This window comes from Ipomoea nil, unplaced genomic scaffold (genome assembly GCF_001879475.1).
Source record: "Ipomoea nil cultivar Tokyo-kokei standard unplaced genomic scaffold, Asagao_1.1 scaffold0202, whole genome shotgun sequence".
Taxonomy (NCBI): Eukaryota; Viridiplantae; Streptophyta; class Magnoliopsida; order Solanales; family Convolvulaceae; genus Ipomoea; species Ipomoea nil.
This window is the reverse complement of record NW_017616630.1, coordinates 307,501-320,000: the sequence shown is the minus strand read 5'-3', so window position 1 is coordinate 320,000 and position 12,500 is coordinate 307,501. Positions and strand designations below refer to the sequence as shown.

At 42.3% G+C, this 12,500-nt stretch overlaps 2 protein-coding genes across 2 annotated transcripts in view; one reads left to right on the top strand and one right to left on the bottom strand.

Moving 5' to 3' along the window:
- The window catches only part of LOC109189836, a 7,483-nt gene extending 2,988 nt beyond the window's left edge, over window positions 1–4,495 (top strand). Inside the window, exons 5-12 of the mRNA XM_019340465.1 lie at window positions 551–1,455; window positions 1,589–1,843; window positions 1,953–2,384; window positions 2,565–2,726; window positions 2,823–3,010; window positions 3,097–3,277; window positions 3,760–3,897; window positions 3,993–4,495. Coding sequence (XP_019196010.1) covers window positions 551–1,455; window positions 1,589–1,843; window positions 1,953–2,384; window positions 2,565–2,726; window positions 2,823–3,010; window positions 3,097–3,277; window positions 3,760–3,897; window positions 3,993–4,331 — 2,600 coding nt within the window. The 3' untranslated portion in view covers window positions 4,332–4,495. The remainder of the gene's footprint in view (window positions 1–550; window positions 1,456–1,588; window positions 1,844–1,952; window positions 2,385–2,564; window positions 2,727–2,822; window positions 3,011–3,096; window positions 3,278–3,759; window positions 3,898–3,992) is intronic.
- A 952-nt stretch (window positions 4,496–5,447) lies between these two features.
- Window positions 5,448–7,524, bottom strand: LOC109189919 (protein FAR1-RELATED SEQUENCE 5-like). Its single transcript, XM_019340548.1, has 2 exons — window positions 6,775–7,524; window positions 5,448–5,783 (listed from the first exon to the last, which is right to left on the bottom strand). The coding sequence occupies exons 1-2, from the start codon at window positions 7,522–7,524 to the stop codon at window positions 5,448–5,450; spliced, it is 1,086 nt and encodes a 361-aa protein (XP_019196093.1).
- Window positions 7,525–12,500: the final 4,976 nt, after the last annotated feature.

Here is a 12,500-nt window from a genome sequence, read left to right as displayed (position 1 = left end):
TTTTGCATTTTGTGGGGGTGGGTCGGTTTTCATTAGGCTGGAACTTGGGGGAATTAAACTATATATGAATGTGTACTGGGTTTGTTCGAAGTTTAGGGTAGTTGGTTTGTTGTTGCTCACCGTCATCCTCTTGTTGGTGATATTGCAGCAGCAAAATTGTTGTTTAACAACTTAAACTTCTCTGTTAGTGGTTGTGTGCCTTTTGCGTGGTTTTTGTGTTCGTATATAGTTTTGTTCTCGGTTAGTTGCTTTTTTTGGGTAATTTTTTGATTATGTCTTTTAAACTATTGTGCAGTTGTTTCTCCCGGTTGCTTTATTTTTGTATATTACAATTATTCAAAGTGTTATTAGTAAGAATTGATTGTATAATAGTTACATAATATTTTAGACCGGTGTGTTTGTGGGCTTCGGTGGCCTTTTTTGTGTGCAGTGGTTTGTAGTTCTGTGTGCCCTTGTGCATTTTTGTATGTACGGGGGTGGTGTGTGATGTGTTGTTCACTTGGCGTTTAGTTTTTTATTAAGTTTGTCTATCTGTGTTGGTGGGTGGCAGCTAAAAAGGCAAATGATGGACCTCTGCAGGCTTGTTCCTCTGGGGGGTTTATTGATGATGATGATTTTGTTGACCCTCCGCCTATTCATGTGTATCCCGTGCTTCAAGAGCCTATTGTTGATGCCCCGGAGGGTGATTCCGCGGATAGTGTGCAGCCAGAGGCTGTCATTGATGCCCCAGAGGTTGTCGGTGATGCCCCGGAGGCTGATCGCCTGGATCCCGTGGACGACGAACCTGTCGTTGCTGCTCCGCAGTCTAAATGTACTTCGGAGGAGAGTTTGCGATTTCCAAGTGCCAAAATTAGGGTCCCTCTAGTCCAGTTAGTTGAGGCGTTGGCGGATCTTACGTCTCTACAGAAGAAAGATATTCGTGATCTCGGGTTTGGTTCGTTGCTGGAGCTCAAGATTAAGGAGATGCCTCTTCGGTTGGGCCGATGGTTACTCTTAAATTTTGACCCCCAAGCTCGGTCTATTCGATTGGGTGAGGGTGAGTTTTTAGAGGTCCGGGAGGAGGATGTTGCAGCTATCATGGGGTTCCCTTGTGGGGAAGTGGTGGTTACACGCCGTGCTCGGCACGCGAAGAGTAAGTTATTGACTGCTTGGCGTGGAACATTTGAAAAGGATCGTTATGATGTTAAACCAATGGAGGTAGCCCAGTGGATTCGGGACGATCTTGAGGGTGGGGACTGGTTTAAGCGGCATTTTATGGTGTTGGTCATTAGCTCCCTCATATCTTGCATGAATAATGGGTATTGTAACCAGATGGTATTTCACCACTTGGATGATGTTTCTGCGATTGGTAGTTTGAATTGGTGTCGGTTTGTTATTGAGGAGCTTCTTTCTACGCATGCATTATGGCGTGTAGCTAACGACCACCGGTTTACTGGCCCCATTTTTTTCTTGATTGTAAGTTTGTTTCAGTTTTAAGCCCTCTACCTTATTTTTATAGCTTTCATTCCATGTCTCGTTGTTGGCTGATGTGTTTGCCTTGTTTGTATTTTGGTTTTTGTGTTCATTTTAGTTATTGTACTTTGATCAGGTTCGGCATGGTCCTCGTGTTGTTCCTCGTGCTATTCCAGCATTTCGAGGGTGGACTTCCAAGTTTTTGCGTGAGCGGGAGTTGTCGGAGATTCGTGCTGGGGGGTTTGGGGTTGGTGAGTTGGAACCTGTCCAGGGTGTGGATGCTGATGTGGTTCATGATCAGGCTGCACATCGTGATGATCCAGGTGTGGAAGCACCGGTCAATCTAGGGGGTTCGCCTGGTCCTTCTATGCCTCCTGGTTGCCTGCGCAAGGTATGTTAGGGTAGTGTTATATGCTCGGGTCCTTTTTTGTGTGTGCACTTTTAGTGATTTGGTGTTTTTGATTATCTGTTGCTTTGTTTGTTTTTTGTTTTCATTGTAGTCTTTGGTTGAGCGCTATGCTCATGAGATTGGGGTGATTTCTCGGAGCATACTTACCCTTGTGGAGTTGGGACGAGAGGCAGCCGTATGTTCTGCTCCTGATGCGAATTTATTCCAGTTGGTTGAGGTTGGTCAGATGCTTACTGGTGTAAAACCCCAGCCCTCCATACCTTTGGACTCCGATGGCACCGCCTCGCAGCCCACATTGTCTCTGTTTGATGATGATTTCTGGGCTAATGCTGATAATGTTCGTGAGTTGGCTGAGGTTGAGCGTGCCCTTATGGCGAGGCTTCTATTGAATCATATGCCATCGTTTAGTCTTGGGCTTACGCAAGAGTTTGGTGGTGGTGCTGTGGATTCCGGTGCTGATATTGCTATGGGAATTAATCAACAAAGTAGTGGTCTTGGTGTGGGTGTTGACCCTCCGGGGCAGGTATTTTGCTTCTTTGTTGGTCTTTCACTTTTGGTGTGCCGTAGGTGGTTTCTGTTTGTGCCCTTTTTGTTTCAAATGTGTGCACAACTCTAGTCGCTTTGTGTGTGTTTTAAATAAGTTTTCATTGCTCTTGTCGGCCATTTGAACTGTGTGCAAGAAGTTTATCGTGAGCACGTGCAGGTGTCTCGTCCTTTGGGTGTGGTTGGGGCTGTCCCGGTGGTAGTAGACCATGGGGATCATGTGCCAGTTGCCTCTCTAGCTCAGGGTTCAGATGAGGGAGCTCCGGGCCATAGTGATGTGGTTGCGGGTAGTGCTGGACATGTGTTTGATACCCCTGCTGAGGTAAATGTGTGCTTTTGGTTGGTATTTATATTCATATTCTTTCTTTCTTCTTTTTTTTTTTTTTAAATTCTGTTTAATCTATTTGCAAATTCATAGCAAGTTGTTCCATGTCGTGATTCTTCCCCGGTCTGTGTTGCCCCGTTGAAGGCTGTTAGGCCGGTTCGACCTGTGCCGGATTCTATCCGTGCAGCGGATCTATATGGTGATGTGCCATTGCCTTCAGTTGATGTGGTTGATGATGGTGTGATCAGCAAGTGGGTGTTGGAGTGTGGTAACGACGCATTGTAAGTATTTGTTTAATTGTTAGTCGTTCGACAGTTTCCCTTGTGTTGTTTTTTTCCCCCTTTGTTGAGTTATGGTGATGGCTTAGGCATGAGGTGCTGTTTTCTCACGGTGGTTGCGTGGTACGTCGTGGGGATTTACGGTCGTTGGCTCCAGGGTCAGCTGTTAGTGTTGCAGTGCTTGATGCTTGGTCTGTAATCTTTAATTATCGTGAGTTTGGCAAGAGTCCTGGTGCACCATCGCGGGTTTTTGCCTCGGCTTCCTCCACTGTAAGTTTGTATGTTAGTGGTCTCTTGTTTTTCTCTCTCGATTTCCTAGGTTGTTTTTGCCGGCATTTAACTTTATGGATTTTGTTGTTGGGTTTTCAACTTGATATTGGTGGGCTTGCTCTGGATTCACAGTCCGAGGCCGTGCGTTTGTTTTCTCTTGCTTTGTCCGCTCATCTCGCCCTCACCCCTTATAAGCATTGGGGGGAGGTGAATCTTGTGTGCATTTCTTACGACTGTCGTCTCTCTTAAACGTGTGTTAGGGGGTAGTTATTTGCAGTGTGCATTGTTGTTAGTGGGTGTGTGCTGCTTGCATTGTTCTTGTGTGCCCTTTTACGCCATGGTGGTAGGGCAATCTCGTTAGTGTGCACTGTTGTTAGTGGTTGTGTGCCTCTTGGGGGGTTTTGTATTCGTATATAGTTTTGTTCTCGTTTACTTGCTTTTTTGGGTTATTTTTTTATTATGCCTTGTAAACTATTTTCCAGTTGTTTCTCCCGGTTATGCAAAGCAATCTTTTCTATGTTGTGTGTGTGGACTTTGTGAATGAACACATTGAAATTATTGATAGTTCTGCTTCGACGGAGGCCACTTCGAAGAAGTATGGTGACACTCCTGATAATCTGGTACGTTGTGTTGCTATTCTTTTCTTTTTCTGGGGGGTTTTTATTGTGCGTTGTTTTTGGGGTGGTAGATGATGATCATTTGTTGTCTTTTGTAGCAATTATTGTTGTTCGAGTTTTTCAAAGCTGCTGGCCTGGGGTATAAACAGGGTTTGTGCTTTCATTTAGTGCCCAAGAGGATGCAGATGAAGTGGCGTGACTCGCGTAACAAAGTTGACAGTGGTGTTTATGCCATGCGCCATATGGAGTCTTATGCTGGTGAAGGGGTGTCGAGATGGGAGTGTGGTCTAGTTAAAGGCGACGTAGCTGGTCTTGAGCGCTTGCGGTTTCAGTACTTGAAGGCGATTTGCGTTGCAGATATCAATGCCAACCGTGCAAGCAATGTGGCAAATGCAGTGCGATATGTTTCTGGAGGAGGAAGTAGGGCCGTAGTGTAGTTATATAGTGTTTTTGGTGGGTGACTATTTTGTTGGGTAGTTTATGGGTTTTAGTATTTTGTGCAGTGTCACGATTTCTGTATTCGTAGTCGTTTTGTTACTGTTTTGACCCTTAAACTCTGTGTATATCTTAGTTGCTGGGTTTTTTTTGGAGTATTAATCTATTGTTGGCCTACAATTTTGGCATTCAGTTGTTGGTCTTTTTATGTGTTTCTTTGTCTAGTTCTTGTGCCTATCTTGTCTCTTGCCAGTTTGGGAGGTTATGTTAAATGTGGAGGTAGTGGTTTTCCTTGTGTGCTCAGCTTACGGCTCATATGTGCCTTGTGTCCCTAATTTGCGTGTGGTGGTGCTAAATAGTTCCGTGGTGCTATCTGTGATCTTGGTGGACTGTAATGTTCCCTTCGTGGATTACTTGTGTGCACTGTCTATTTGAATGCGTGCCCTTGTTTATAGTTTCATCTCGTTAGACTCCCACTCGTTTTGGTTTTTGTTTTTCTATTATGCAGCAGTTGCGACCTTTTTGGCGTAACTTTTCTTGTGGCTTTTTTTTTTTTTTTTAAAAACTAAGTGTGTAGTTTTCCTGGGGTGGTTTTATTTATTTATTTATTTATCAAAGCGGGTTATTATTCTTGGATTATGCATATTATGATGTTGAATTAAACTGTATGTTCGAACATGGATCTTATCTATTGGTAATGTGGCGTACGAGGATCTGTTTTGTGCACTAGTTAATGTGTGTGCCCCTGGTGTGTAGGTTCATCTCTTTGGACTCCCGTTGGGTTTGGTCCGTGCTTTTTTATTCTTTCGCAGTCGTGGCATTTTGGGCGTAATATTTTTAGGGTGTAGACTGTCATACTGTTCTAAAACTTTGTAATTGCGTATTGGTTTTTTTTTTTATTTATTTTTAACACGGTGTGTGGTTTTCCTAGGGTAATGCATAGTAGGGTGTTGAATACACGATTTTTAGCAATGTGTGTAATTATTATCGGATAATGCGTAATATTTTGTTTAATAAAACATCATGTTCTTACAGGAATCCAAGCTAATAGTAATGTGCCCTACCAGGAAATAATTTGTGCACTAGTTAATAAGGTGTGTGCCCCCTTTTCTGTAGTTTCAATTCTTTGGATCTCCGTTCTTTTTGGTCTTTGTTTTTTTTCCCGTTGGTGGCTTTAGCGGGCAGTTCCGGCTGTCATGGCACGCTTCTTCGTCGCAGTAATGGCATGTGCGTCCATCTTTTCTTTTCTTTGCTTGTGCCTTCTCCCATGTGCTCTTTAATCGCTTTCCACTCCCTTTGTTCTTTGATACTTGTGGAGGTTTCACTTGTACAGCTGTTGTTGCCTGTGTGCCATAAAATGTCTCCAGTAATTCGTTTTTGTTATTTGTATCATGTCTCTTCTCTTTGGTCTTCAATAATTTATTTTTGTGCTCTAGTATCCAGTCCAACATCTCCTGCATTTCAGATAATAATATGCAAGAGTAAAACTCACTCCATAGTTTAGCTGTTAGTCTCTTCTCTTCTATTTCTGTAGTGTCTGATCCTCCTTGTTCAATGTCGCCGTTGGCCCGGTTGATGCGGCCCAACATAATGAAGATCCATCAAGAGTACCAATTGGGCAAATCACAAGGCCCAAGTCCAAACAATTAAGACAACTCTTCATTGGTGATATTCAAAGATGGTGAAAATCCAAGTCAAGCCCATTTGCAAAAGATGAAGAAGAATTCAATGCTTTTTATAATTGTTTAAGTGCTGATTTTGGTGATTAAATTAGGCCCAAATCAGCCCTATTATTTTTGGTCATCATTAATTTAAATTGTTTGGCATAAAAGAGAAAACACTAGTTGTATTTAGAAAGGATTCCTTAAATCCTTTTCTAAATAAAACTCTGTTTACTTGTTTTCTAGATTAGGTTTAGGACTCTTTTTTCCATTGTATTTAGAATTATAATGCTGCGCCTATACCTATAAATAGGGCACATCCATATCAGTTTCAGGGAGGCTTTAATTCAATAAAATTCTTAAGTTTTTCTTTACACTTGTGTAAGAAACCTTATGGCTAATTGTGGACTCAATTAGTGGTTAGTCGTGGACTCGACTAGCAAATTGATTCGTGGACTCGAATCAATCTTACTTTCTTCAACCTTAGATTTAGGTTCGTGGACTCGTTCTTGAATCAAAGGAAACTAGATCCGACTCTAGTTGATTGAAGATTGCAACATCGAGGTACTTGAAGCTACATGGGATTCTTCTAAGTCTTTGAGGATTCGAGACAAAGGGTTTCTCGTGAGGTATAAGGTATTTCGATCCATCTCTATCTTTGTATTGAGATTAATCTTGGGACAATATTCCATCTTTATTTGAACCTTGGACTAGGTTCATATCACCGGTTGTGTGCACATGCATTCCGTGTCCACCTTGGTATTATGTATTTTGCTGGTATCACTTCTGCATCATCATCCTTCAGTACTGCAAACGCATGTCTGCATAATATTCCCACCCTAGTGAATTTCCCACAGGAACATCTCACTGTCTCATTCTCTTTATAATATTGTACTGTGAAGCTCTTCTTTTTGCCCTCTTGGATTGTATATAGTACGTGATCAGTTGCTTGTTCCTTTCTAGATATTTTGCATGAGAAACTTCCTTCTAATATCTCTGTTTGGATGTCGTAGGAAATTGTATTGGTGTATAGGGAAGATGCATGTTTCTCAATTTGTAGTGGTGTCTTCATGGGTGGGTAAGATGTTTCGCACTCTGCGACTAATCGTGCTTGGTTGTGCCACTGCATATCGATTGCGCTTTCGAACTGGGTGAAGAATTCTAACAATGTTCCATGTGTGTTGATGCAGCCCCCAAATAGTCCATTTTCTGACTCTGATCTGGATGTAGTTCGCATTAGCCCTCCCATGAACACGTCGTTGTAGTATGCCTCTATCCAACTTGATCTAATCTCGTACATTTGTTTGAACCACTTGTGCTCTTCGAGGCTGTACTCTGTCATTAATGTGTTCCACTGTATTTCATACTCCTCACGTCCCAAGGTTTTGTCCCAGACGATTACATTTAATTCCTTTCTGAACTTTTCGTCTTTTGCTAATTTCCCACCAACCTTCTCCCCCACTTTGGTCATTATGTGCCACATGCAGAATTGGTGCCTGGTTTCTGGAAACACTTGCGGCATTGCTTCCTTCATTGACGGGTCTTGGTCCGTTATAATACATGTTGGTGCGTGCCCCATACATCGTTTAAAGGCATCTAGGAGCCACACGTAAGATGCGATGTCTTCCTTTGCTATAAGGCATGCCGCAAAAGTTATGCAATTCTTGTGGTTGTCTATCCCGATGAATGGCACAAATACCAGTTTGTACCTGCACATATTTGTGAGTGTTAGGTCGCTGTGTTGATTTTCCAGTCGTTCAATGTTTATTGTAGGCGGTATTCGCTACATTTTTCCTTGCACAGTAGGGGCACAAGGCGTAGTGAATTCTGGCACAATATATAGGCTGAGGTGCACACAGGTTTCAGGTTTCATACTCTCTTTAAACTGGTGTATATTATTTTAATAATTTATAACTAACCTGTTGGTTAGGTACGTTGCATCGATTGACACCATATCTTCGAGGCATTTGTAGTGTGTTTTAGTTGTTTGGTCTGCCCAGAACACCCTGCGTAGCTGGTTTTCCTCGTCCACATCGTACTCAAATGTGAAACTTGGGTATAATTGTAACACCCCGAAATTTTTCAACTTTTAAGACTTATATAATAAAGGTAAATTCTCATTAATTCCCAAAAGTATAATATAAGAGTATGGGGTGCTATGCCACACCTGAGCTAGAAAATTCATGTGCACAGGCTAACTATCTAAAATCCTTAATAATGTCAATACATAAGCATGGCACGCAGGCCGAAAGGGAACTATCTACTCTACGCTTCCAATATCTAGCGCGCTCCAGTGACACTCATCCGTGCCTGAAAGCCAAATTGTTAGGAATAAAGTGTAATGGTTTTGATATGCCAAATATGTATTTGTAGATCCCCCAATTTTATTTCTTAGGTCTAGTAGAGTCTTAGACCATGATCGGGAAATTATTTAAATTGGAAAAGAGAAAAACAGAGGAAGATGGATGAAAATAGAAGAAGAAGATATAAAGCCTAAAATTAAGAATTTGTCTGGAGAAAATGACAAATTGAAGAAGAAGATGAATGATACAATATTCACGTCGCTACTACTTAAAGAAATATCCCAGAAGAATTTTCGTGAAGAAAATTAAGATTGGAAGAATGCATGAAATTGACTTGGAGATCAAGCATCTATGGAAAGAAAGGAGTACATCAAAGAAGATTGGAGATTTAATCAATAGTTGTACGAATGAAGTGGATGATGCTTGATATAATATGTGAAATGGCTCAAGTTCGAATTTCACCATCAATAATTTTACAAGGTAAAATTTGAGAAGCCAAATTAAATTAAATCTGATGGAGTTGGGCGCTAGTCTAGCAATGGGCGCTGATTACAAGTGGAAATTGGGAAGCAATGGGCGCTGATTACAAGTGGCAATTGAGAAGCAATGGGCGCTGATTACAAGTGGAAATTGGGAAGCAATGGGCGCTGATTACAAGTGGCAATTGAGAAGCAATTAGCTTAGGAGCCAATTCAAAGGGAAATTGGGAAGGAGCCGATTCAAAGGGAATTGGGAGCTGATTACAAGTGAAAATTGGGAAGCAATTTCACTTGGGTGGCAATTGAGAAGCAATTCGCTTGGGCAATTGCGCTTGGGAGCCAATTCAAAGGGAATTGGGAGCTAGTTTCAGAGAAATTCAAAGGGAATTGGGAGCTAGTTTCAGAGAAATTGAAGTCAATTGAAATTGGGAGCAAGTTTCACATGGAATCAATTCAAGATGGGAGCCAATGTAGAATTGAAATTAGGAGCCAATTGAAGTTGTAGTATGGGATGCAAATTCAAATTGGGGAACGATTCTAAGAAGACATGGAGATCAAATTGAATTGAGACAAAATTCAATACCAGGAGAAGTCTGGGAGCCAATTTCGAAGTCAAAGTCAATAGCCAATTTCGAAGTCAAAGTCAATAATTCAAATTGGGAAGCAATTGAAAGCATCAGGAGTAGATTGGGAGCCAATTACAAGTCAAGCAATTGAAAGCATCAGGAGTAGATTGGGAGCCAATTACAAGTCAAAGTCAATTGGGAGCCAATTACAAAGGAGAAATTCAAATTGGGTGCCAATTACAAGTCAATTGCAATTGGGTGTCAATTACAAAGGATTGGGTGTCAATTACAAAGGAGAAATTCAAATTGGGAGGAAGTTCAAAGCCAATTTGAAGTTTGAGAACACCCAGACGTGAGAATGAAGAAGATGAAGATGAACTTACAGTGAAAATATTCTCACAAGAAAAAATACTAGTCTAACTAGTATGGGATTAAATTAATGAATATTTTAAAATCCCAAAGATACAAGGACCACTTCAGAGCTGATCAGAGAAGCCATTCTACACCAAAACAGAGACCCAGATATTCCCACTCAACGTTAAACCAGAGGAATATCAGATGAAGTTTGGGAGCTCATTTACAAGGAGATGAAGATCCATCAAACGGCTAGCTTATCCTTTCTGACATCTTTGCAGAAGATAAGATAAGATCTCTGACAAAAAGATACAAGATTTCAAAAATGAGAGCGTCTCTTTCCAACGGACAGATTCTCATTACCAGCTATAAAATGATGAAGATATGAAGACTTGAAGATAACGAACTCACGAACAAGAGAGCAGAAAATACGAACTCATCAAGGAGATCGAATAGAGCAATTAAGCTTAAAAGAGCATAGAGCAAAAATCCCATTTGGTACAAAGCATACCAAAAAACCTTCAAGTGATAAGTGAGAAAAGAAAAAGAACTCAGAGAGCTTCAAAAGAGAAACATTCTAAGAGTTCTTAAACAGAGCAAAACAGAGCAAAAATATCAAGTGTTTTACTTGATACATTCAAAGAGAGAAAATACTCAGAGCATTCAAGAGAAATCATTCCAGAGTGTTTATCTTCATCAAAGAGACCTGCGCATCATTGAAGATCATCTACAGAGTCTCAGAAGTTGGAAGCAAGACAACACTTGTTTTGGAGCAAAACAAGAGAAGGGAGGAAAGTAGCACGGAGCTGTGAAATCCTGGATTGTCACACGGAGCTGTGAGATCCGAAGCAGCAGTGTCGGAGGCACTGGGCGTGATTAGTGCGGGCTTTGTGATCAAAGCACTAGATCACGGGATACGTTTCTACCAGAGTGTGGAAGACGGGGGGAAAGTAACGCAGAGTCGTGAAATCCTGGTATAGTAGCACAACGACGTGAAACCCGAAGCAGCAGTGTGGTGTCACTGGGCGTGATTAGTGCGGGCTTTGTGATCAAAGCACTAGATCACGGAAATTCATTGTATCTTGGAACCAAGGAGTGGTAGATATAGTGAATTGCTCTTGGAGATAAGAGCAAGTGGAGTAGGAGGATTACATCACCTCGCGAACTACTATAATTGTCTTGTGTTCTTTACTGCTTTCTTTACATACTGCTCTTTACATATTCGCTCTACATGAGATATACTGCTCACACAATCTCACACACACTTTATGTTTATTTATTTCCGCTGTGCACCATACTCTAACAATCTGGTTAGGAGTTTTGGTTTATCTATGGCTTAGCAATTGTTGTGTTGTGCGAAAAAGATTGAAAGTCTACTCACCCCCCCCCCCCCCCCCCCCCCCCTCTAGAATTTCACCTTACCTCTTTTGGGACCAACACAAATATATCTGTTCAGCGAGAGATGCTGGTAACCAACTCCAACGCGTTGAAATATATATATATATATATATATATATATATATATATATATATATATATATATATATATATAGATATACGAAAACCATTTTGAAGCAGGAAGATATATACTTAAGAGACACTAATTTTAAAAGCCGGGAATAGACTCAGCAAATAAGCACAACAAACAATAATAATCAGTTAAGTAGAGATATCATCATAAGGAGTACGCATTTAAGGTCACAGATCACTTTCCAATTCCAAAACACATCATCATCCAATCACCATCCATATCACATAATCATTGATGGCGCTACGAGACCAATCGCATGCCCCAAACATGAGGGTTAATGCTTATAGCAATAACACGGCCCCGCAGCACCCAACCTCAGTACCGCGGTATGAGGGGAGTTGATCGCAACCAACCCTTTGAGAACCGCTGACGAACTCAACGTCGGACCACGATCCGACACACCGCTGACGCACACAGTCGGTGGACCGTGATCCCCTTTACAAGGGGAGACTTACGACCCTACACACCGTCGATGCGCACAGTCGGTGGACCATAGCGGATCAAGCCCGGCTTACCGCTGAGCTATACTCAGTCGGTGGGCGAAGATCCTCGGAGACTATGGCCCTACACACCGCTGTCCCACCATTCGGTGGATCGCAGCCAGCCGTAGCCCTACACACCGCATGATTACTCAGGTTGGTAGACTACAGCCTTCCTCGGCTTATTGGCCCTACACACCGTCCTGGCGCATTCAGGTCCGGTGGGTCATAGCACCGAGACCCATATTTGGAGTTGTAGTCCAAGAAGTGTATCAATTTGGCCTTAGCCACTTCTGAGCCTTAGCTCAGGAACAATCCATTGGCCTTCAGCCACTTCCGAACCTTCAGTCCGGGAACAATCCATTCGGTCTTCAACCGACTTCCGAACCTTAGTCCGAGAACCACCCAATTGGCATATAGCCAAAATGGGGGATCATGCAACACATAACACGTAGGAGCACGTAATAGCACATTGGGAGGGGGAAGACATATAAATAAACTTACGTGTGATCATTCACATACTAAGAATAATTCCTAAGGGCTCATACAACTTCCACCTAGGTCCACGGGTTACCAATTCAACTAGCATGCAATTCCTAAGACTCTTTTATCCTACGAACGGTACCCGAAACATCAAACTAGACTCAGGCACGACAAACGGGGTCCGTTGGGACACCACGGGGGATGGGGAACATCAAACGGGGAAGCCGGGGACCCGGGGTGGGGTACGGACCAGCGGGTAGCCGGTGGGTGGGGGTCACCCGCTGGCTGCCCGCTGGTGGGCACTGTTCCGGGCAG